The following is a 25638-nucleotide window of genomic DNA, read 5'->3' as shown; positions in this document are numbered from 1 at the left end:
AGCAACAGACAACTTCAAAAAAATACAAAAGGACATTACTGAATCATTTAAAAAAAATACATATTTGTAATTAAAGTTTTGTCAAAAACTATTATGATCTTTTATAGCTGCAGATAATGAAAATACTCAAGAATTATTCTGCAATTTTACAGTATTGAAGTGGAAAATTAAAAATAATAATTTAATTCTTATTTATTTAGATTGTGGAAGTGTCCATGTTTTCTTAAAGAGTACAATATGGTTAGTGTTAATTCTAAAAGCTTGACAATATCCCTTTGTTAGACAAGCTCTTGCAACAAGTTTCCATGTACAGAACTTGTACTCAAAGGGAGAAAGCAGTAAGAATTAAAAAATTCAATAATCATTATAGTTATGCATGCAAAAATCTATAGCCATACAGTGAAAAAAATACTACAAAGCTATGTCAACACAAAGGAGTAAAATTCTGTTACTGTATCAATTACTGCACTGCAGCACTTTCTTTTTTTTTTTTAAACTTTTTTTAATGTTAAAAAACCCCTTATCTTGGTACATGCTGTTACCAATTATGTAGTTCATGTTGGTAAACCTGTGATTGCTGCTCAGAGACTGAGCACTGCACAGATTACAGCTGCGGTCTTGGGCTTTCTATTTCATATCTCTCAAAATCATCAGCCCATGTTATACACAGCTAACAAGGAATTTGTTTCCCATAAAATGAACTCTGCTACCTTTTTCTTTCACAGCAAGTAATCTGAATGTTTGTGATACACAAAACAAAACTAGGCTCTTGTACTCTGGGTAGTACAAAAGGGGAAAATTCAACTCTAAACTAGTGAGAATCTTATTCAATAATCTATAATTAATTTTATAAGTCTATATTATAGTCAACATATTCTATCAAGGAGCATGTATGCCCTTTGGCATATTACACAATATAGTAATGGTCCACATCCTCTCAACGAAGACAACTTTAGACTTCAGGTTTCTATTGTTTAATTATAATTTTTAATGATAATTTTATTCTAATGAATACCAAACAAATTGAAATTAAAAACCCTCTTTGCTACTGGGAAAACCACATGACCAGGAAACAATTTGTTTATGAACAAGGAAACATTTGTATTACCTATTAAAAACAAGATTCTTTAATATAAATAGTATCAGAAATGGCTAACAGGCTAGTGACAACTTCATTTTAAACTGCATCTGTATGAAATTATTTGTTTTATCATTCAGGAGTTTCCTTGTGAAGTATTTTGAACTCTTTCTACTAGTAACATGTGACATGTCATACAACCCCTCTAGTCTCAAAGTATGAAATTCCCACTATAAAAGCTGCTCCTGGCCCTCAGAAATACAGTATTTCATAATTTGCTACAAAAATATCCTTAGTCCAGAGCTGCAGGGGTGACTTCTGCTTTTTATACTTCTTCCTACTTTAAGAATACCTATCTTAGAACGAGATATAGCTTTTCGTACAGTGAAGAAAATACCATGAACAGTGAAAACAAAAAGGTGAGAAGATATTCATGTTCAGAAAAATTCCAGTGGTGAAACAGCAAAAAGGCATTTCCCATAGGAACAATTACTAACTAGATTCTGAGGAGTTACTAATCAATTCAGTTTAATGTTTTTCCTGTACATGAGAATATTTTGGAATACTGTTATTATTCCTCACAAATCAAATAATGCATTAGAATTCTGCAAGCTCGTTTAATAAAAACAGCCTCCTACCATAAATTAAATTAATAAAAGAAAATAAACATAAGAGAAAGATTTACTTATTGAGGAACACTTGTTTTAGATAAACACATTTGAAAACACTGCACAGTTTAATATTCCTCTAAAAAGTTTAGCTGTTTTAGATTTTTTCTGTGTGTAAATCTGCTGCTTTTGTTACTCTCTAGAAAGGCGAACTGCTTATGAAAGGCTTGTGGCAATGTAGTCAAAACAAATGCTTCTGAAAGCTTTCAATAGCATTTTTCAATTTACAAAATGTGAAAACATCTTTCAATTAGTAAAAAAAATAGGCTAATATACAAACTTTTAAAAAAATTCATTTGTGAAGGAATGTATTGTAATTACCCAGATTCATACCCATTCACTCCTCAGATACTGGTAGCTATTTAATTTTCACACAAACCTCTCTATATTAACCTAGAGAAATGCATACATGGCCAGCTAGCCCAAGTAGAATACTCATTCAGCCTTCCCCAAATTTAAACTATCATAAATTACCATTTGGACAGCGTTAGAAAGAAATTGAAGCATACAAGGAATAAACTATAGTTTCTTTTTATATCAAAATGTACTCTTGAAAATGTGTTTGGCACAGTGCTAAATCAGAGTTAATACTAAATATTGCAGGATACAATAAAACCCTGGAGTTAACTTGTGTTTACACCCTTTAAGGGATAAAAATAAAAAGATACCAATTATTCAGAAGTCAGCCTATACAAACTGTATAAACAATATTTTATGTCTTGTTTTGAAAACCACTAATATAGGAAATTTTACATAAAAGATTGCAAAATAATATAAATGGATTTAAACAGATCTTTACAATAAGAAATTCAAATAGAAACAGACAAGTAACAAAGAGAAGTAAAAAAATTTATTGCAGTATTCATTCCACCAGATTTGCTGGGGATCCCTTTTCTTGTATTATTTCAGGGTGACCCAATACACCAAAATCTACATTTACAAAAAATCCTCCTGCAGATAGGTCATAGATACTGCATGCTTTTTTTCCCCCCTTTTTTTTTTTTTTTCTTCTTCCCTCCTTCAACAGAATAAATTATATATCCAGGAGATTCTGCCATTTTCAGCCTGGAAAAACAATGCTTCCCTGTAAACTGGGCTAAGCTAAAGAAAGCCATCCGCTGCTAGGTTAAACTCCAAGAACACTTTATTAAGAACATTAACAGACTAATTTCCAACATTCACTTGTTTATTTTTTTAAACAGAAAGGTTTTTTTCAAGATATAAACAATTTTTTGTTAAACTATAATACAGTGGGGGTAAAAATGAACTGAGAAGTTTCTGCTGCACAACAGCGAAGGAAGCTCCCACATAAATGTTTACCAAACATTTCCTCCTTTTTTCCTGCATCCCAGGTTCCATTCTTACTCTTCATTTAACTGATTTTTTTTTTTTTGCCAGAAAGTTGATATTTCAAGTTTTTCTGTTATTTCAATTCCTGTAAATTTGGCTGTATGTACAAATTCATTAGCTGGAAGTTCCATCCTTGGCAGCATACAGCGATCGTAAAGTCTGAACGACTTTATTAGTCAGCTTATTAGCACTCGTTAGAGCAATTTTTTTGTAAATAATGTCTGATTCTTTAATAGTGTCTACCCAAGGCACCAGTTTGCGGCCATCACGGCGCTTAGCCTCAGTCCAGGAGCCACTGTAGGAGCCTGCCATCCACTGAACACTGAAGCCATTGCTGGTTTTCTGTACTACTCTTGCAATTTGTGGTCGGTCTTTGTACTTTGGACAGCAAATAGCGATGACATCCATGACATCAACACTTTCATTCATCTGTGCTGCCAACTCCGTAGAGTCTGAATTTCGTTTTGACCTTCTCAATGACTAAAACATTGGGGGGAAAAAAGACCAAGTGTTACACAAAAGAACTTTAGTGAAATTATTGCTTTTATTGCTTTTAATCCCTTGACGCCGGGAGTTGGGATTTCCCGGCACACATTCCATTGCCGGCAATGAGACGCACCGCGATCGCCAGCGCCAAGGGGTTAACATATCCTTGTAAAACCACATACTCTTAATTTGTACCCGTGTCTTTATCTCTTATTGATATATAAAATTATATATACACACGAATCATAAAGCTACATAAAAACTTGGCAACAATAAAAAGGATAACACACAGTACATTCCAAAGGAAAATTAATAAATTTTTGTATGGGATAAATCTCATTTTCTAGTTTGGATTTTTTTATTGTCTTTTCTGTTAAACTTTCTACAAAAGTTGTATAAATGGTTAAGTAGAGAATCTCTATCTACAAAATTCTTTCTTTCATGTGGATTACATTACTTGGTGTACATTTAATATAATAGACTGACATTTATAAGCACATAAAAATAATTTTACGTAATACGCTGCGAAATACGTTGACTCCTCCTCCGCCTCACCCCTGAAGTGCCTCCTCCTCTATCCTCCCCATCACTTTCATCGTCCTCTGTCTCAGCTGCATTGTTTTTAGGGCTGCCTCCTCCAAGCAGCGAGGTAATTGCTTTGTTCCGAGCATTTGTGCTAGCTGACACCTCTCCATCTTCTTCCTCTTCATCAGGATCCAAATGTTCCATAAGGAGCTTGAACTATTAAAAAAATCAGATCAGTCCACATTCTAACTTTAAAAATAGACATTCATATCACACTACATTAAATCAAAACCAAATGAAAAGATAAAGAAACAGGATAAAACAAATGGCAGACAACTTCAAACTTCAACAGCTTGTGTTTTGTTCTAAAAACTTTTAACTTTCATTTTCTAGTAGATATGTAAAAGCTTTCTTCCTGTGTTTCCAAAATTGCAAGTTTTCTCAAGTTAATAGGTGGGAGGGGGAGAGGTAAATACACTAGATCTAGTCTCTGTTCCTATAAAATGAACAAGTTACACGGCAGAGGTATACAAGATGGATACCAGAAATTAGAAAATACTCTGTAAAGATGAATATCCTTTAGTTGAAATTAATTTTTATTGTGTTTAAATTTATTAGAAGAATTTGAAAGTTAATCCTGTTAAACATCCTGAAAGAAAATGGTGAGTTATCAGTATATCGCATAAGATTACCAGGAACTTAGCATTTTGAAATGTTCATCCAGTACATCAGCATCTACTTTTAAGTTTATACTGTGTTGCCTAGTTTGAAAGGATTTCAGATTTTCTGCAAAGCAACTTTACTTACATCTAAGTACTGTTTTACTATATTCCTCTTCACTTCTTCAGTGATCTTGGAATTAGCCATATCACTTCGCAGAAAATCCAGAGTTTGTTTTGGATGGAAATACACTCCTGTTTTCCTGTTTATCGCTTTATCATAAACTTTTGCAGATTCAGATGGAGAATATTTCTGAATTTTACTGTTTAAAGAAAACAAAAGGGAAGAGCTTTTAAGGAAAGTCCAAAGCAATTTCAAGGAAAAGCTTTTAATATATCAAATATTAAATATATTTATGTATTCAATATAGCAAAAAATAATTTTGTATACAATAGACAACCTGGTAATAAATAAAATAATTCTTTTTCTAAGCCAAACTTTCATTATGTTCAACCTATTACATTTATGTTTTTTCTCTTATACAAATCTATTGATTAAACAATTATCGACAATCAACTTTTTTAAAAAAAAAAACCCAAAACTTCCAAACTTAATCCTTACAAAGAACTCACTAAAAACCAAGATGGCCTATTATTGAAATATCCTTACCTATCAGAGAATCCACAGAGGTTCTTTAAATGCTGTTTCAGCATCAAAAGTAATAATATGCCTTGGGAGACATTTGCAAATTCAATTAAAGGAGCTGAATTTTCTGGTAAACATTTCATCACAGCATTTATATAATTTTCTTCATCAGAATCTGAATCAGAGTCTACTCGTTTCCGTAACCTCCGAGGCTTAGAACTTTCCTCCTCACTTTCACTCTCACTACCACTGTTACTGTCACTTTCAGTCTCTTCATCTGATGAAGGCTTTCTTTCCTTTTTTTTGTCTTTCACCATAGACTGTGAGACAGAGAAAATAACACACATTCCGAAATTAGGGTAAGTAGCATCATGTACGTTTCTAAAAAAATCTTTCCAAAATCATTATTGGCTTAAATTAGGAAGAACTCCCTGAACAATGTTATTAATTCATAATTTGATATTCCAAGACTAAAATTATTTATGGCAAAAAAAATGCTGAATTATAACCCAGGGCCCCTAAAAAATTGATCCAAAGTCCACATGTTTTTGCAAGGTGGTTACAGAAGGAACTGAAGCAATCTGTACTCCAATGGCATGTTAATCTTAAAAAAAAAACTGCTCAAGTTTGTTAGCAGAGACAGTAAAATGCAGTAGAAGGCCAAATACAATAAATCAGGAAAATTCCATTTTTGTTTCACTTGAATATAATTTTTGTGTGTTGCATATATTTCCATAGGTACTTTGGTACAGACTAGTCCAAGTTGGTTTTAATCCTTGTCTCTGTTAAAATTCTATGACACTAATTACACTACTGACCACAGAAACCCCCCAAGTCATCATATACAGTATTACCAATAATCAGTTCTACTACTTGTAGAGCTACAGAATTTCACACTTGCATTATTACTGCACGTAGTATGATTTTTCATAACAGAACTTAACATGTCCCAAGTAGGATCTCATCCTCTATGTGCTGGTGCTACACACTGGTCCTCCATCTAAAGAATGTTCAGGCCAGAAGAGAAAGGGTTGTTTGTTTTTTAACTACCGGTTACAAAGCAACACTACTGGTCGATATCATAATAATGGTACTGTCTTCACTGAAAAAAGACTAAATTATACAGAAGCTTATGTTGCCACCATAATAAATATACTAAAATATAAATGCACATACCTCTTTAAATGACTGTAGTAGGTTGCTACCAGAAACTGATAGTGTAATGTCTATATGATGCATTATAAACAGTGGCTCTTCCTGCGTTTGATAAGGAAAACAGGCTAGATTGTCTGCTATGTACAAAAGCATATTCACCTCTGTTTTCTGGAAGTTAAAAAAATAAAAAGTACATATAAATATACATACAGATATCTTAGATTTATACACTTATCCTGTGTTCCTAACAGTCTAGAGCAAAAACATGACCACAAATTTTATTCTACATACTCCCCAAATTCACTCTAAACAACATGTATAAATGCAAAATTTAGTCATACCTGAAGATACATTATTTCTGATCAATCCAAACTGAGTACAGAAAGGTACAGAATAACGCAAGAGTAACAAATGCATTCTATTATATAGGTAAATACCTTATATCACAAAGCAAAAGAAAGTACCTTAGGGAAATAAAGTTATCAATAATTCTGACATAAAAATACATTGTAAACAGAGAATTTAAGCTTGTAATGCTATATTTTATTTTCTAAGTGAAGGAAACGTGATGCATACTGCAGTATCGTCAAAGAGGTTCAGTAAAGAAATTAAAAACGCTCGTCTGTGTTGACGGTTCCCTCGGATCATGGAGTATAGGTGTGAACACAACGCATTGGATGATTCATCGTGTCTAAAACCTCTTACAGGGTCCTTTGGGCAGGTATTGATTGCCTGTTGTACATGGTAAGACATCTTCATACCAGCCACTGCTTTCATCTGAAATTGATAAGTATTTATTTTTATTTAAACCATTGCTTTCAAACAGTAAAACTGAAAGTGGAAAATTAAACAAATGCCTGTCAACAGAAACTGCTAGCTCATTTTTTAGCTTATTTCCTTTTAAGTGAATGCTCATCTGAAGTTTAACTTTCAAACGTGCAGTGGTGCACTACTACCTTTTGAGTTGGCAAACAGATTAAAACAGAATTTGTGGCAGAGATCAAAATGTCTTCTGAACTGCTTTCACTGTAAATTCTATGTTAGAAACATACAGCTAATCTGTTTACCCACTGAAGCCAGGTATTCCAATTTAAACAATTTTCAAGAATACTGAAATGTTTTCATACATGAACAGAATATTTCACCAAATGTGTATGCTTGATGTCACTTGTAGTGAAACCAACAACTGAGTCCATATTAGTACAATAGGACTGACAAATAGAAAATTAGGTTTATTGCATATATTCTGTAATTTCTAGCTGATGTTACTTACTTCAAGGCTCCTGCTCTACTTTCAGAAGAAACAATCTCTAGCTAGGATGCATATCCAACTCTCCTCATACTACCTCTGCTTCTGTTCAGTATAGTTGTCTCTTAATCTATATACATTGTCTTAAATCCCAGCTGCCTGCATAGCAAATTTCATCTGCTAGTCTTCACCTACTGGACTGGGTATCTGTTTGGATGCCGTGAACAGTGCAATGCTCCAATTTCAGCAGAATAGAATCAGATTTGGGAAGTGTCCACAATGTAGTATACAGACTGAATCAAGACTGGGGCCTTCTGAAATAAGGAGACGGTGTTGCAGCTCAGTTTTAGATTTTAAGCAGAATTAATGGCACTATGCCACAACTCCACAAGTCCTCATTTCAACCTCAGATTTTCCTTTCAGCAAGATCCCTCAGTTCTTAACACCTTCCTATGCTGCTTCTGCTTAGATTAAAATTTATAAAGCCTTGATGACTTAATGTTCTAATACATATACAATAAGGACCTCTACTTTTACAAGGTGTTCTCTTCCCTAGTCTACCAATACAGGAAAATCATTGCTAAACATTATGAAACAGCTGTCCTTACCTCTTATCAAATAAATGCTCTTATGTATTATTCAGTGAGGAAAACACTACTGTGAATTATAAATTAAAGGAAATTTTAGACTGAAAGAGACGCTTCAAATTATTATATCCTTTCTATTTCTAAGAACAGAAATCTCTAAACAGAGGAAAGAGTCGGGATCTTCTTTACAACTGCTTATAGTTATTGTTTACTTGTTACTTTATATTCTTTTTCTGCAGCTGAGGCCTATTCAAGTGTTAGGTCACCAGAGAATGTAATGGTATTTTGTAAAATGATAAATTAGAATTACTTACGTGAATGAATCCAGCATATTTTTTGTCTATTTCCACCAACTGCTGGTCAGCTTTGTTTCGCATAGAGGGCTCTGGATCTGTGCCCATAGCAATTAAGTATGGCACACACTTGAAAAACAAATGAAGTGATTATTCAGTCATTGTACCTCTGCTTTCTCATTCTTTGTTCTTCTATTACACTGTTGTTCTTTTTATATCCTGACTACTGCAGAAACTAGAATAGAAGCTCTATGCAACTTACTACCTGACTACTTTTTGCAAGCAAATAGTACAAAATACACAAGAAACCAGCATTATAAATGACAGAAGTTGTGTGAGGTTTCGGGTAATATTTCCATTTCTCTTAAACTCTAAAGTCGATTTACACTACAAAAAAATACCATTTAAAGAAAAAGGAAAACACCATTTATGACTAAACATGCACAATGGCTATGGTATAAAAAATAATAACAAAAATATTATGTAAGCAAAAAAAAAAAAAGAAGATAATAACTGAAGTTCTGACATTGACTTTGGAATTCCATAGTTTTTGGAGGACATGGGGACTGAGGTGGAGGGAAGCTGACACAGTTCTCAGGATAAAGAATTAAATAAAGAAAACAGCTTGGCATACACCTGAAATTTGTAACTATGACAGAAATATGCTCCAATGTACACTTGTAAGTGCTCTTTAGGCACTTGGCTGGGCTTTTACATCTTGATCCAAAGACAGGAAAATACAGCATTTGGAATCTCACTGGCTAAACAACATAAAATAGATTTCAAAATATGCTTTCTGTAAAGGCCCCTTGCTACAGTAAAAAATTACTGTAACATAGCTGGAAGAGAAAAACTAGAAATGTGTCTAGCAAGCGTAAAAACCTCTGAAAACTTGAATAACAAAAGCCCCCAACATAAAAGTTCACCATACCTGAACAGGATGGATGAGACCCTGGTTTAACGTCAGTGCAATGACATTTAGAGCAAAGTGGCGTACACTGGACTGGGTATGAAAGAAAGCCTCAAGAACCTGTTTGAGATATAGCTGCATGATGGAACTACTCATCCCTGAGGAAATATCACCCATTTCTTTCAGGTCCTCCTGCTTTGCTACTTTTTTCCCTGTAAAAAGGACAAAAGCAAGAGCACACTCACCACAGTATAATAATTTACTTTGCCACTACTTGATGCGTATCAATCTTTAAGCTTTACAATACATACACATTTCAGATGTCTTAAAATGGATTTATGATCTCATGAAACATATAACAGCCTGATGGTAAATAATACTTCAAAAAACTAAAGAGACATGACTTTAAAGTCTCATTCCTCAATAAAGGTTTTAATTTAAAAAAATTATTATTTTGTATCTGCAAATTAAACTTGGAGAAGATTTTGATAAAAAGTATTACTACCATCATTATAGCGATTATGCATTCCTGATTGCTTTCAGGATTTATATATCATGAAAGTAAATAATAAGCTACACTTCTCAATATACCTATGCACATAATGAATTTTTGGAAATTATTCTAAGATACTTTGTGTACAATATTCTTGATTAGATAACATTCTTAAGTGAGTCCATTCATGTATATAGTAACTGTATGCAAGAAAGTTTAGGTTTTGCATGCCTCATTAGCACAGAACTACTCAACACTTACAATCTCTGTCTGCTTGCTGCATACGTGTATCCTCCTCCTGCAAGTAGGTCTGGAGGTTTTTTAACACCTGAATTTTTAAGTTCACTGAACAGTTCTTATCTGAAAGAATGCTGTTGTACAGAGTCTTCACTTCCTGTTCGAACATTAAACTTGGGTGTTGTATAAATGCAAATCCTAAGGGTGCAAGAAAAGATATATAAAAATTATAAAATATTCCATGATATTATCTAGAAATGGTATTTCTGCTTTTAAGTCTTTCTTCAAAATAGAGGTATGAAATTTATCTACTCCCAATAGCCTAGCTTTTTCTAGTACAAATAGTATTTCTTTTTCATATGGACAACATTAAAAGCTTATAAGGAGTTCTATTATAGAATCATAGAATGGATAGAGTTGGAAGGGACCTTCAAAGGTCATCTAGTCCAACCCCCCTGCAAGGAGCAGGGACATCCCCGACTAGGTCAGGTTGCTCAGAGCCTCATCCAGCCTGGCCTTGAATGTTTCCAGGGATGGGGCATCCACCACCTCTCTGGGCAACCTGGGCCAGTGTTCTACCACTCTCACTGTAAAAAATTTCTTCCTAATATCCAATCTAAATCTACCCCCCTCTATTTTAAAACCATTACCCCTTGTCCTATCGCAACAGGCCCTACTGAACAGCCTGAACATAAATGAAGAATAGGGGGAAAAATGAAAACAAATAAAATTATGCAAAAGCAATGTATAAAAGTGGCTGTAACAAAGGGAAGACTGAGTCAGGTTTTTAAAACTGGCTCTGTGCACACAGAAAAGACAGTGTAGGTAAAGGCTAAGTCTAAGGCAAGACCTCAGTGTGTTTAAGATCCCACTTCAGTCTCAAAACAGGAAGAGGAGAGAAGGCAGGGGAGATGAAGGGGAAAGAAGGGAAAGGAAAAGGAATGATGCTCCTCTTTGGAGTATATATTATAATTGTGCACTCTATAGAATCATAGAATAGTTTGGGTTGGAAGTGACCTGATCTAGCTGGAGATGTCCCTGCTCCTTGCAGGGGGGTTGGATTAGATGACATTTGAAGGTCCCTTCCAACCCTAACCATTCTATGATTCTGTGACCTTTAAAGGTCATCTAGTCCAACCCCCCTGCAAGGAGCAGGGACGTCTCCAACCAGATCAGGTTGCTCAGAGCCCCATCCAGCCTGGCCTTGAATGTTTCCAGGGATGGGGCATCCACCACCTCTGGGCAACCTGTGCCAGTGTTCTACCACCCTCACTGTAAAAAAATTTATTCCTTATATCCAGTCTGAATCTACCCTCTCTTAGTTTAAATCCATTACCCCTTGTCCTATCACAACAGGCCCTGCTAAAGAGTTTCTCCCCATCTTTCTTATAACCCCTCTTTCAATATTGAAATGCCACAATACAGTCTCCCCGGAGCCTCCTCTTCTCCAGGCTGAATAGCCCCAACTCTCTCAGCCTGTCCTCACAGGAGAGGTGCTCCAGCCCTCTGATCACCTTCGTGGCCCTCCTCTGGACCCTCTCCAACTGGTCCATGTCCTTCTCATGTTGGGGGCTCCAGAACTGGACACAGTACTCCAGGTGGGGTCTCACCAGGGCAGAGTAGAGGGGCAGAATCACCTCCCTTGACCTGCTGGCCACGCTCCTCTTGATGCAGCCCGGGATGCAGTTGACCTTCTGGGCTGCAAGGGTGCATTGCCTGCTCATGTTGAGCTTCTCATCAACCAACATCCCCAAGTCCTTCTCTGCAGGGCTGCTCTCAGTCCAGCCTGTATTTGTGCCTGGGATTGCCATGACCCAGGTGCAGGACCTTGCACTTGGCTTGGTTGGGCTTCATGAGTCTTACATCGGCCCATCTCTCAAACCTCTCAAGGTCTCTCTGGATGGCATGCCTTCCCTCCAGTGTGTTGACGGCACCACACAGCTTGGTGTCATTGGCAAACTTGCTGAGGGTGCACTCAATCCCCCTCTCCGTGTCATCGACAAAGATGTTAAACAGGGTCAGTCCCAATACTGACCTCTGAGTAACGTCACTCGTCACTGCTCTCCACTTGGACATCAAGCCGTTGACTGCATATTGATGTTTATAACTTGACCACCTCTAAGAAAGTCCAATTAATTTCTTTAGGTTAATTTTCAAAATGAAAAGCACTTGCATGTATGTGTAAGAATCCATAACTCTTTCTTTCCTTCATTTACTTACTTAAAAAGAGTCTAAACCCACCAGTATTCTCAAGGAAATTCTTATTTTTACATCCCCTGTAAGCAGGGAAGAAATCTTACTTAGCGTAACAATTTGTCATAGGAGATGGAAAAAGGCATCTGATGTGTTCTTTTAAGACTGACTTCACATCTCAGGGCTGCCCTCACACCACTTCTCTTCATACCTTTATTTTCACTCTGTTAAGAGTAAGCACTGAACTTGGTTGAGTAAGACATTACCTGTTAGATACTTACACGTTTAGCTAAATTTACTAACAAAATTTTGTATCCTCAATCTGCCTTGCAAGTACACATCTGGAAGAGAAGTGTAACCATAACCATAATCATTAAGCTTATGGTTAAGTTTAATCCCTCAACAGCAGTGACATATCCCAAAGCAAAGGCTAAAACTGTTGAGTGTCCTTACTGAAAGGACACGCTAATTATTACCGATAGGAAAGCACACACTCTTCACGTGATGCCTTCACTGTATATAAATGTTGAATTAGCTTGCTAGTCATTTTCACCTTATTTCTGCCTGCAAATGTTGAATGGATTTGACAACTTGGCTCAGTTACCAGCCTGTAAGGTAGAACTTTGCACTGCCTACCACATCTCTGTACATTCAGCAGCTACCCTCAAAATGGAACCAGTACTTAGATGAGATTAATATATCACTGAAAACAGTTGTCTGAAGTTTAATTAAAATTAAGACTGACATGCTTACAGGCAGAGGAAAAAAAAAATAAAAATCTGAAGAATGACTACTGATAGCCACTCCTGTTTTCTCCTCTTTCCCCAAACTGATCACAGTTCAGTCTGTAATTTAGAAACATATTTGATGAATGCAACATTCTCAGCATCCATGAGTAAAGCAATCATGTCTATGGTTAGGAAGACAGCTCCTATCCCACGTGCAATATTCTGTAGAGGACAATCAAACTAGAATGGACTAAAGTAAGTGTTGTGCATCTTGATACAATGTCTAGAAGAACCTCCAGCTAGTCCAGAATACTGTAGATTGCTCCTGCAACAGGGACAACTCTAAAGCCATTAATCCCACTCAGCTGTCTGAAATGGTTTCCTCACAGAATATCAAATCAAGATTCAGTCTCAGTCCTTATTCTCAGGGCCCTCCCTAGCCTGAACTGAAACAGGATATCTAAAAAGCCACCTAAACAGCAGTATAAGGAGGAAAACTCTTGTCCACAGTTAAATCATACAATGCAAGCTCACACGCATGGGAGACAACTTTCTTTAGACTAAGCCATAACCATGAACTGAACTCTTCCAGAAACCAAGGTCTTTCTGCCCATACATGATTCTCTCATATGTACAGCTACTATCCTTGAGCAGAGGATGAATGTGATAGAAACCACTCAATGGCAGTTCAAGTCACTGAGATACCATACCAATGCCTTCAGATAAAGAATCTATTTAAAACTGAAATACTGCCAAATCCCCAAACAAGCTGTAATATTTAGACTATGACATCATCTCAATGCCTCGTGGAATCTCACAGAGCATCCCCTAGTTGGTATAAACTGCAAGAGTTCCCTTGACTCCTGCAGAATATCTGCCCCTACACGTAAAATTCTCCAACAAGTTTTTCCAGCATTTTTTTTAGTTATTCTTTAATCATACATTGTGGACTGATGTCGTAGTTCAGCCCCGATCGGGACCAGACTACACAGTCTCTCTCTCACTCCCCACACCCTCCGAGAGAATAGGGAAAGATAATATAAGAAAAACGGCTCAAGGTTTGAGATAAGGACAGGGAGAAAATCATTAAAGTTACTGTTATGGGCAAAACAGACTCGACTTGGGGAAAACTATTCATTTATTCCTAAAACTAGCAGGAGAATGAGACAGAGAATGAGATAACCTCCCCCCACCCCTCCCTCTTCCCAGGCTTAACATTATCTCTACTACCTTCTCCCCCCGTGAGCGGCACAGGGGGGAAGAGGGAATGGGGGTCACGGTCAGTTCATCATGCGATGTTTTACGCCACTGCTTCATCGTCGAGGGAAGAACTCCTCGCATTCCTTCCCTGCTCCATTGTGGGGTCCCACCCATACACCACAGTCCTTCGTGAAACTCCTCCGGCATGGGTCATCTCTTCCACGGGGTGCAGTCCCTCTGGAACGGCTGCCCCAGCAGGCCCTCCATGGGCCACAGCCTCCTTCAGGCCTCCACCTGCCCCGATGTGGGGTCCTTCACGGGCTGCAGGTGGATCTCTGCCCCTCCGTGGACCTCCATGGGCTGCAGGGGGACAACCTGCTCTACCATGGTCGTCACCACAGGCTGCAGGGGAAGTCGGGCCAGGAGCAGCATTACTCCTCCCCCACCTTCTGAACTGACCTTGGCATCTGCAGCCGTTCCTCTCACAAGAAAAAGTTCTTCACAACAGGCTGGCAGACTCCTCTCAGGTTCTCTTCACATCATCCATCTCATCTCCTCTCCACTTCTTGCAGCCAGGCTGGGCCAAGTCGGGCCCAGTTGGCCGCCTGGCGAGAGGCCAGAGGGTGAGGCCTGCAAGGCCCACAAGGCCTGCGCCTCCCCTCTCTGCCTCTGCCCCTGCTCAGCTTCTTCACATCTTCTCTTCTCCTTTTGTTCTGTTTTCCCCTTCTTAAATACGTTATCACAGAGGTGTTATCATGGAACGTTCTGCTACCAATCAGCTCGGCCTTGGCCAGCAGCAGGTCTGCCCTAGGCCCAGCCGAGTCCCCTGAACAAAGGGGAGCAACTTCTTTTAGCAGTTTCCTACAGAAGCTACCACCTTAGGCTACCCCTCACTAAACAAAACCACAAGAACTGAAAAACAAGATGTGGAGTTACAACATACTTGCATGTGGGGGAAAAAAATAACATCTCCATTACTTTGGAAATCTGATGCTTTTTAAGACTTGGTCACATCAAAAAGGCATTCACTGTCAAAAGCATCCACTCTGATGCAGAAGTATGCAAATTCAAAGCATCCCTTTGACTACATTTCTATAGCTAGTTCTCAAATAAAACATGCAGTGAACTTTTATTTTAAACAAACTCCCCTGTCATTACACAAATAAATGAATTCCTGGTGAAATGCATGGATTTTTACTATAGCAGAATAATAAAAACTATTAATATTTCTTACCAAGGCCAATAATGGCTTTTGTCTGTACTTCTTCATCTGAATGCTTTGTAAAATACATCAGCAGTTCAAGTACTTTATCCTTAATGTTAACCTGAAGAAATAAAACAAAAAATAATAGCTATTTGAAGATTAAACATTGTTTTTAATCTCTTATAAAAAACATAAATATCAAAAAGGAGAAACACAGTCTTACTGCATGGTCTTTGCAAAACCATGTATTTACAAATCAAAAAGTTATATTGTATGCATTATGAAAAAATACATAACTTTGAGGAACTAGGAATACTGTGCTTTCAAATTGAAGTGGAGCATTCAATATACATAAGACATGGAGAGTAAATACAAGTTATTTTACCTTACTGTTGCCCTTAAAATCTTCCTGATCAAAATCAAAATGCCGACACAATGCTCCAACAGTGAAAAGTGATCTAAGGAGTGCTGGTTTATTGGCAGTAAGTATTGTACTGTTAGGGTCTTCTTGATGTTGACTTTTTAATTTTGAAAGTGCACCTACAGTAAGATAAAAGTTTTGATCACAGTATTTAATCATAGTGTATCCCTAAGACAAGACTTGTAGCCAAAACTGAAAAGGGACAATTATATGTTGTGATTTTACTTACCATAGTATCTATTAAAACAAGCCCACACAAATTTATAGTTCTGGGTGACCTTGTTCACAACAGCCCCAAGACAGCTCACACAATGCTGAACAACCTAGGATCAAGAAAGAACAAATGAGTTATATATTTAGAAGTTAAAACATAGATTTTTGTGAAGTTATGTAGGAAAAAGCTATATACAACTAAAACTAACAATCTAACAAATGTAATGTCCATCTCCTAGACTGTTCTGAAAACCTGCCCAAACTCATAATTGTTAAAATATAGCAATAACACATACAAACACCAGTAAAGCAAGAATATTGATTTTTCATGGCTCAAAAGTTATCTTTACAATGAAGGCAGACTTTCTTTAAATCAAAACCATGTATTTCACAATGTGAAATGGAATCAACTGAAGAGTAGCAATTAAAAGCTTACCGTCATGCCATATTTGATGATGAGTTTCATGAGGTCTTCCTCAATAGTGGCAAGAAATGTCTCACTTGGGTGCTCCATTAGTGGCACTACAAGTTCTAAGATTTTTGCAATATTGCAGATCACCATGAAATCATTCTGGGTCTGAAACAACAGTATTTATAACATTTAACATTTCGGGCTGTGTTACCTATAAGCTAAGTATTATTAATATGTATTATGTAATACATATGTATTAATGTTACATAATACATATTGATATAATACAAATACATAATAATATATGTATTATACATATCATACACAACACAATAATATTAATACAAATAATATATTAACAATGCATATTAATAGAATACAATTATGTAATAGTATAATACAATTATGTATCTTATGTAAGATATTTCGTAAAGAATTAAAAGAATATTTATCTGGTTTACATCTGCTTTTAAATTACATATTATTTTGAAAGTAAGTCCTTCTACAGAAATTGCGGGAAAAAAAAAATCTGTAGAAGCAGAACTTCACTTCTCATCAAGGTTGTGACAAACCTGAAAACTTGGTCCTGATAGTTTTTTTGAGTCCTACAACAAATCTAGGAACTCTTCCTGACACATGCACACAAGAGAACACACAACACCTGGCAACAGGTATTGGCAACAAATGGTGTTGTGCTATGGCTGAATGTGGCTTAAACAAAATAGTTAATAATGTGCAAAAATATAGAAATTACAATTGAAATGATTACTGGTTTACATGATCATGACTGTATATGTATTGTAAGTGAGGAATCTGTGGAAAACATTTACATATTAAATATATATCCTGCTAAAAATTGACTTTTTTGACAAATCAAGCTCACTAATCACAATAGGATAATTCCCAAATGCCACTATCAAGCTATTTAACATATTCGAGCTGACAGTGGTAATTCTACAATTCATCTCAACCTGTATAAGTACAAAACTTACGGAACACACTAAAGAGATGTTGCAGCAAGTAAATAGATAACTCTTTCCTATACTGTTTCATCAGAAGTAGCTCTAAGTCTGTTGTAGATGTGCCTAGAGAATGCTGCAGGGCTGAACCTGTAAAATGCTAAGCTATACCTACAAGCTAAGCTGATAACAAGTGTTCTCAAGCCTACCGTTCCCTGGGCAGCTGACCTAATGTAATGGATTGCTGCCACTCACCCAGCCAAGCTCTTCCTTGAGCCATGGCTGCATGATCCTGCCCTGCTCCTTCTGCCAGATCAGGGGTTCATCACAATGTTCACTGACCCAACTGTGCTAATCAAAATGGCAGAAAGCAATGCAATGTTTCAGAGGAGGGGGCTATTTTACCAGGGATGGGGATTCAGCATTATAGTGCTCTTTTGTGAGCTAAACTGTCTTACAGGGGAATACAAAAACACCAGAGCTAGGGAAGGGAGAGGTGAAGTGCTGAAGAGGATAGAGCAGGACATTTTCCTTCTGATATATTTGCTATATGTTAGATGACTCTATCTTATGGAACCATATCTTTAGTCTTAAGATTCATATGTTAAATCTTAACTACTTTAAGACTGTGACTACAAAATAAAACAATTTTAAAAAAATATTTAATAACAGGTGAAACATAGGGTTTTTGTCCTCAAGGGAAAGAGGCAGCACAGGTTTCAGTTTCATTTGGCTGTAAAATGTGGAGGCAGATGGTGAGGAATAGCATCTTAGAAGCTACAGAGATCATCAAAAGGACCTAATATCTTCAGAAGATATGATGCTCATTAAATAGAAACACAATTTCATCAAGCATACAAGACAGCTATTAATTTCTATGCTTAATTATCCGGGAAAAAAAAAAGACTGATTTTCTAATTTTCTCTACTTACACTACATTTAGTGGTCAGATACGGCTGCATGGTCATGGCATGTTTGACCATTAGCTGGGGCCTGATTTTGCTGAATAAGAACAAAGTGGTTATGCAAGCAACCAAGCGACCAGAATTCACACCTTTGTTGTCAGTATCTGAAAAAAAAATTAGAAAATACACAAAGTAATGTTTGAGCAATGAAAAATATATGGCCAAATCATCATATGAATCTCTCTTTCATAACATATCTTTCAAGATCAATACAGAATATTCTTATTAGATTAGAGATGAGAACATAATGTGTTAACATTTGTATGTGATTACAAAAATGTGAAGTAAGAAGCAAAGATGCTTCAAAGACATCACTAGTTTTTAAACTACTTAGTGTACACAGAACACTGGCCCAGTCAACGATTCCTATTACAACTGTAGAACATATTAATGCAAATAAAGCTTGCCACATTTGTTTTGGTTTTAGTGATCTAAAAGTCTGAACAAATTATTTTAAAAGTAATTCTGTTATTGTGGTTAGCTAGAGAAAATTAGGGAAGCTTTATTATTATACAGTACTCAAAGTTCATAATAAACTTAAATGCAATAATTCATTACTCATTTTTGTAATAGGAATTCTGTAAAAGTAACTTTTCTCTATAATAATTTGAACAACACTGTTACAGTAACATATAAAATTCAAAGTAGCTACTGGGTTGTAAACAATATTACCTGATAAGGATTCCTCATATTTAAGAATGTGCTCAACCAAATTGTCAACAAGTTGAGTACAGGCTTTCTTCACAGGTTTATATGACGCATCCTCTTCTGACTTCAACAGCTACAGGAGATGCAACAGAAAATTATTTAGTATTAAGGATGCATTCATTTACATTGGATACATGCTAGTTTTATAACAATTACTACAGATACACAAGGATTTTAAACTACTAAAGCATTTAACTTCTCCATAAAAGTTACATGGTGAAGAAAAAACAAGGGAAGTTAAAAAAAAAATCAAACTAAAATGTAAGAGAAGTAAAGAAAAATTAACTGCAACAAAAAGACAGAATAGAACAGTTCTACTGATTATTGCATTGGGATGAAAGTTAACTTTGTGCTTAATGAAATAATGCAGAAAACAATAATGTAGTCATACTTGCCAGCAGTAACTAATAGGAGTTAGATGGCTTTTTAAAATGCTTAGAAAAAAAAAAAAAGAGCAAATTCAAAAGGAACGTTGTTTTTGACACTAAGCAAAAGTATCAAACTAAGATGAAACAGTTCTATGAACATTTAAATCAGTTAATTTAATTGAGGCCGTACCATAGCTTTTTCTTCAGTGCAGGCATTAAGAGGCACTTTGGTTTACTTGGCTACCTATTTTAATGGCATTCCAGGCTAAAGTAAAATCTTTGGAGACCTCTAATTCCCCATGCATGCTTCTGTTAATTTTGCTTGAAAATTAATGAGTGCATACAAGTTGTAGAGGAGAAAGATAACACAGGCTAAGAGATATAAACAAACCAAGCTAATTTCTTAGAAAAATCAGAGTAAAATATAATGGAGAAATAAGCTATACTCTGAAGATTCACTGCTTCTATAAACTGTGTAACAAACATACTGGATGTGAAAATACACTTATCTACCATTTTAAAAGATCTACATTATGCTAGAGGCCTCATTTCAGAATTAAGTATCTTAGCTGTGGACTTCATGTTATGTCACTTATTATTGAAGAGACCATGAAATTAAAGCCAAATAAACAAAAACTCTCCTCAAAACAAAAAGTGAAGTATTTTTAAAATAGATCATATGGAAAGAAAGAAACTAATGTTGGAGACAAAGAAAATTACACCAATGAAGATTTTTTAAAAAGTCAGATGTTTAAAGGGCATGAATTGAATTTGTCTACTGTAAAGGACTGCTCTTGTAGGCTCCCTTCAATGTGTTTTAGTACAAAAAAAATGTTAAAATTCTTACAGTGATTGTGCCATACATTCAAAATTCAGTACTTACATTTTGAAGAAGCTGTTCAAACCAATCATATCCTGTATCTCTACAAGCTGCAACCTAAAAGTAGTTTTAAGAATAAACTGGTTAAAACGGCATCTAAAGAAAAAAATACTTCAATGCAGATGTCATCTTAAAAGACAAGTAAATATGCATAGATATATTTTTGTAAACATTCAGTACAATATCTTTGGAGATCAGAAACTGTCTTCTGCATTTGAAGAGTAGTTCTCACCATTTAAGTGATCCCAGAGTTTGTATCCCATACAACACAAGGCCTACACATTTTACTGGAGATTGATGGCTCTAACATAAACCAAATTTTGCTTTTGTAGAACAACAATTTGTAGAGATTAATGCACAAATACAAGTCTGACATATTAAAAATGAACATGTGTATGTATATATGCATATATATATATATATATTTATACAAACAAACTAAGCCTTCATTGGTATAATATGTCAGGAAAGGCTCACAGGTGCTCCAAAACAGAATTGGCAGGAGAACTGAGAATTTAGCTGAAGTCAAATTGATTGACTTCTCAGTCTGGAAAAATGCACACTACACTATCATTCACTAAAAATATTGAAAAGCAGGATGGAGTTTAAACCCATAATTTTAAGTAGTGAAGTGACTATTTTTATTTGATATGTACATCTTAGTATAACTGATATTAAAATATCTTCTCATCACAGTGGTTTTACCCAACGCATTTTCACTACAAATGTATAAGCATTTTATTTTAAATAGATTTTCTTTTTGAGACATGCTATTTAATTTGCTGCTCCTAAAAAGGAGATAAAATTATGCAGATACTACTTTACCCTGGTGTCGTAGTTCAGCCCTGATCCGGACCAGACTACACAGTCTCTCTCTCACTCCCCTCACCCTCCAAGGGAACAGGGAGAGATAACATAAGAAAAACGGCTCGAGGTTTGAGATAAGGACAGGGAGAAATCCCTAAAGTTACCCTTACAGGCAAAACAGACTCCACTTGGGGAAAAACTATTCATTTATTATTAAAAACAAAGCAGGATAATGAGAAAGAGAACAAGATAACTTCCCCCATCCCTCCCTCTTCTCGGTTCTAACATTATCTCTACCTCCTCCCCCCTCCCTGAGTGGCACAAGGGGGAAGAGGGAATGGGGGTTGCGGTCAGTTCATCACACAGTGTTTTACACTGCTGCTTCCTCCTCGGGGGAAGAACTCCTCGCATTCCTCCTCTGCTCCAGCGTGGGGTCCCTCCCACGGGCCACAGTCCTTCGTGAAACTGCTCCAGCATGGGTCATCTCTTCCACGGGGTGCAGTCCCTCTGGAATGGCTGCCTCAGTGGGCCCTCCATGGGCCACAGCCTCCTTCAGGCATCTGCCTGCCCCGGCGTAGGGTCCTCCATGGGGCTGCAGGTGGATCTCTGCTCCTCCATGGATTCCATGGCCTGCCTCCCCCTCCTTCTTCACTGACCTTGGCGTCTGCAGCCGTTCCTCACACAAGAAATTCTTCACAACAGGCAGGCAGATGCCTCTCAGGTTCTCTTCACCCTTCTTCTTCCCCTCTCTGTCCCCACTCCAGCTTCTTCACATCTTCTCTTCTTTCTTTTTTTATTCTGTTTTCCCCTTCTTAAATACGTTATCGCAGAGGCGTTATCAGGGAACATTCTGCTACCAATTGGCTCGGCCTTTGGCAGCAGTGGGTCTGCCCTAGGCCCGGCCGAGTCCACTGAACAAAGGGGAGCGAGTTCTAGCAACTTCTTACAGAAGCTGCCACCATAGCCCCTCCTCTACTAAATAAAACCAGAACACCTGGGTGAGAACATGGCCCTGTATTTGTTAAAACATCTTATTAATCTTTCAAAATAAATGTTAGCAATTGAGGAAATTTTTCTTTTAAGAAACAACTTCTTAGTTAGGCTTAACTATATGCTGCTACTAGCATTTATTGGAACATGTTAAATATAACAGAAATTTGTTGTATTTTAACTGAACAAGTATTTTATGCAACCTGGATATAATGTGGTCTCAGTTATCACTGCCAACAGATTAGTGAGCATTTAAAGTTTACTCCAGCCTGTTCCATCAGATGAATAATTCTAGCATATATTCAATGTCAGGAGACATACAAAGAAAACCATCTGATAATTAAATTATCTGCGTATTTTTTGTATTCTAAAAGACTACAGACAATATTTCAAAGATTCTAAAAACATAATCAAATTTTGCATGCAACTTAATTCAAATTTGTTTAACATACCACATCAGTGATGTTTAGTATTTTTCTGGTCATTGCTTCTTTGTCATGGTGTGGAGTTGGAGTAAACCAGAGCTTCTGGAATGTCTCATTTACTAATTTCTGAAGGAAAAAAAAGTTAGCAGAAATAAATAAGCTTATATTGGCATGTAGGTATTATTTCTAATAAATCCATACAATAGATTTGTTGATGATACGTGCCATGTCGTAAGGAATTATTCAACCTAAGCGAGACACTTGCAGAGAATGTTATCTGAGACAGACCCAGATCTACTATTACAGCAATTATACTGGCCTCTAAGCAAGCTTCAATAAAATGATCACTGGGAACTGATGCTACAGAAAATGGAGTTACCACTTTCCTGCACTAATTTGCATTCCTCAGAAAAACATAGTGCCCTGAGAAGCTGACAACTGAACACAAGATTACAATTTCTACAGCAGAATCAGCAGCAATTGTAGATTACAATTTTCGGAACAGCTGTGACAAGGTGAAGAAGAGAGAGAAGCCAAGTCTCCCTACCCAAACATAGAAAGTCAGTTCCCTTCCAATGTTTTTGGATGGAGGAAAAGATGGAATAGAATGAAAGTGAGCTAATTATTCTTGAATTACTTATAAAGCATATGGTTGTAAAAGCATTCCTCATCCATAGAGACATAAAAAAATACATTGCAGATACTGCCTCATCTATCTGAGGTTGTTGGAAAGGCAAGGGAAAGGAGGAGAGAGAACAAGGTTATCCTCCTTTCCTAGCAGCATCTTGGATCCAGCTGTTCATCTACTTCATGATTAACAGTTTTCTCTGAAAGCCACTTGGCATTAACGTATCTCAAGTGGTAAAAATATATGCTGCAGCTTTAAAGTTGCAGATTTCAGATACCACTGAAAGTGTGATCCAAAATTATTACAGGTGTATTCTTAAATACCCAGCAATTAAAAAATTATTTTTGTAAAAAAAAAAAAAAAATCAGTGTCAGGTTTATGATTCAACACATAATCTTCGTTTTATGCCCTTCTGCATATACATTGCACAAAGAGTAGAATATGATCACATAAGTAACATTTTAGAGGGAATAACTGATTCATTAAAAATTCAGAATTAATGCAAAATTAGCACAGATTAATACTTTATATTTTTAATATGCAGAACTTACAAAACTGGCATATACTAACATCAAGTACTTAATTTTGACTTAAAGTTTATTTTGCTTACAGAAAGGAGTTTTATATGCCAATTTTACTTGTTAGAAAAGAGAAGTACCAGAGACAACACTTGCAAGAAGAAAAAAAAAAAAAACTCTAGACAATAGCTTTTAAAAATCTTTTGATTGTCAGCAAGAACTTTAAGACAATATAATAAACAAAAGAAATAAAACCAAGTCAGACAACAATGTAGAAAGCCAAAATATTTGCCCTCAAAAATTAAAAGTGAATAAAAATAATAAAAATTACAAAGATGCAATGAAATACTTTTTTTTTTTTTGTCAAAATATAGAAACACATTATGATAATGAAAATCCTGAAGGATATGTTTCATTCTACCTTAATGCCTTCTTCATCGTTGACTCTCCGAATCATTTTCACACACATCTCCGTAATTTTGGGAAATGTTGGTTGTTCAATGCAGATATCCCTAAGTATCTTTATGACTCTTTTTCTGACACTGATACCAGTATCCTGTGAGGAGAAAAGCATTACGCTCTTGAAAACAAATCAGACATATTAATTAATTTTCATATTATATGAATTAATATTTAAAGATCACCCAATCTGACCTGCAAAACATATTTAGTGAAGGCAGCTAAAATATTCTGGAGTGCATTTATACAAAAGGTCAGCATAATTTATACCACTTTATTTGCAACAATTCTAAAGGTTCTGGCTGAGTCCCCAGAACACTGAAATGCTTCCTCCATTTGTACCCTCCCATTTAAGAGCTCATGATGTTGCAAATGGATAATTCCACTTCTTACTTCAAGAGTTTACAAGCTAGATGTGATGATGCTTTAGCTATTTTGTTGGAACACACAAGATCCTTTGCAGATCTGGACTGCAATACTTCAAAAGCCTTTGGATAAAGCTTATGGATAAGATACGTGCAGCAAATCTTTTCCATTTTCCTAGGCTTCATCTAAGGAGATGGATGAGGAGCTTCATTTCATATTACCTTATTCAAAACTTGTTTAAATTGAATGTCAGAATGAATAGCTTTATGCATGCTCATATACACATCTCCAAAACCCTTCACGAACATGTTTTATCATGTAACTATAGCAAATGAGTAGTATTTAACTAAAAACCTGACATGGATGCTAAAAGCTAGTGTTATCTTACAGTTAAATTAACATTGTATTTTATCTGAACATTCAGGCAAAAACACTTTTTATACAAAAAGTCTAATAAGTCTTTTAGAACACTAAAACATAGCATAGAAAAACAAAATAGTTTTATCTTTTTTTCTTTTGGATTACAAGTTGCAACTTTAGATTACTGTGTTGTAGATCTTTCTTCATCACCCACACTACTGAACTACCCTCAGTGACCCATATCTCAGACTTCAGAGATGTGTCAAAACTCCTCATTTCACCTAATTTGTGCCTTAATAAAGGAATCAAAAGGAATATAATCCTGGTTCTGATGCAGTATAACTTTCTCCTTTTGATGTAACAAAGCCTCACTGGAAACAAGTGATGCATTTTACAAGGTTGGTCTTAAAAGCATGATGCTTCCCATTAAAATAATAAGATATAATTTACTCTTGGGATCATCATTCCATATTATTAAACATATAAACTCAGTTGAAA

General features: G+C 36.1%; 1 protein-coding gene across 1 annotated transcript in view; it reads right to left on the bottom strand.

The window, feature by feature from the left end:
- Positions 1-2571: 2571 nt before the first annotated feature.
- Positions 2572-25638, bottom strand: part of LOC147596585 (nipped-B-like protein) — a 117908-nt gene continuing 94841 nt past the window's right edge. Inside the window, exons 29-46 of the mRNA XM_086769681.1 lie at positions 24377-24511; positions 22837-22935; positions 20591-20644; positions 19304-19412; positions 18599-18735; positions 16732-16872; positions 16312-16405; positions 16047-16201; positions 15692-15782; positions 10361-10534; positions 9628-9818; positions 8718-8825; positions 7144-7344; positions 6589-6735; positions 5437-5732; positions 4915-5089; positions 4138-4323; positions 2572-3576 (exon numbers count right to left, since the gene is read on the bottom strand). Coding sequence (XP_086625807.1) covers positions 3211-3576; positions 4138-4323; positions 4915-5089; positions 5437-5732; positions 6589-6735; positions 7144-7344; positions 8718-8825; positions 9628-9818; positions 10361-10534; positions 15692-15782; positions 16047-16201; positions 16312-16405; positions 16732-16872; positions 18599-18735; positions 19304-19412; positions 20591-20644; positions 22837-22935; positions 24377-24511 — 2859 coding nt within the window. The 3' untranslated portion in view covers positions 2572-3210. The remainder of the gene's footprint in view (positions 3577-4137; positions 4324-4914; positions 5090-5436; positions 5733-6588; positions 6736-7143; positions 7345-8717; positions 8826-9627; positions 9819-10360; positions 10535-15691; positions 15783-16046; positions 16202-16311; positions 16406-16731; positions 16873-18598; positions 18736-19303; positions 19413-20590; positions 20645-22836; positions 22936-24376; positions 24512-25638) is intronic.

Source organism: Chlamydotis macqueenii, chromosome W (genome assembly GCF_036417535.1).
Source record: "Chlamydotis macqueenii isolate bChlMac1 chromosome W, bChlMac1.mat, whole genome shotgun sequence".
NCBI classification, from domain to species: Eukaryota; Metazoa; Chordata; class Aves; order Otidiformes; family Otididae; genus Chlamydotis; species Chlamydotis macqueenii.
This window is presented reverse-complemented; position numbering and strand designations above follow the sequence as displayed.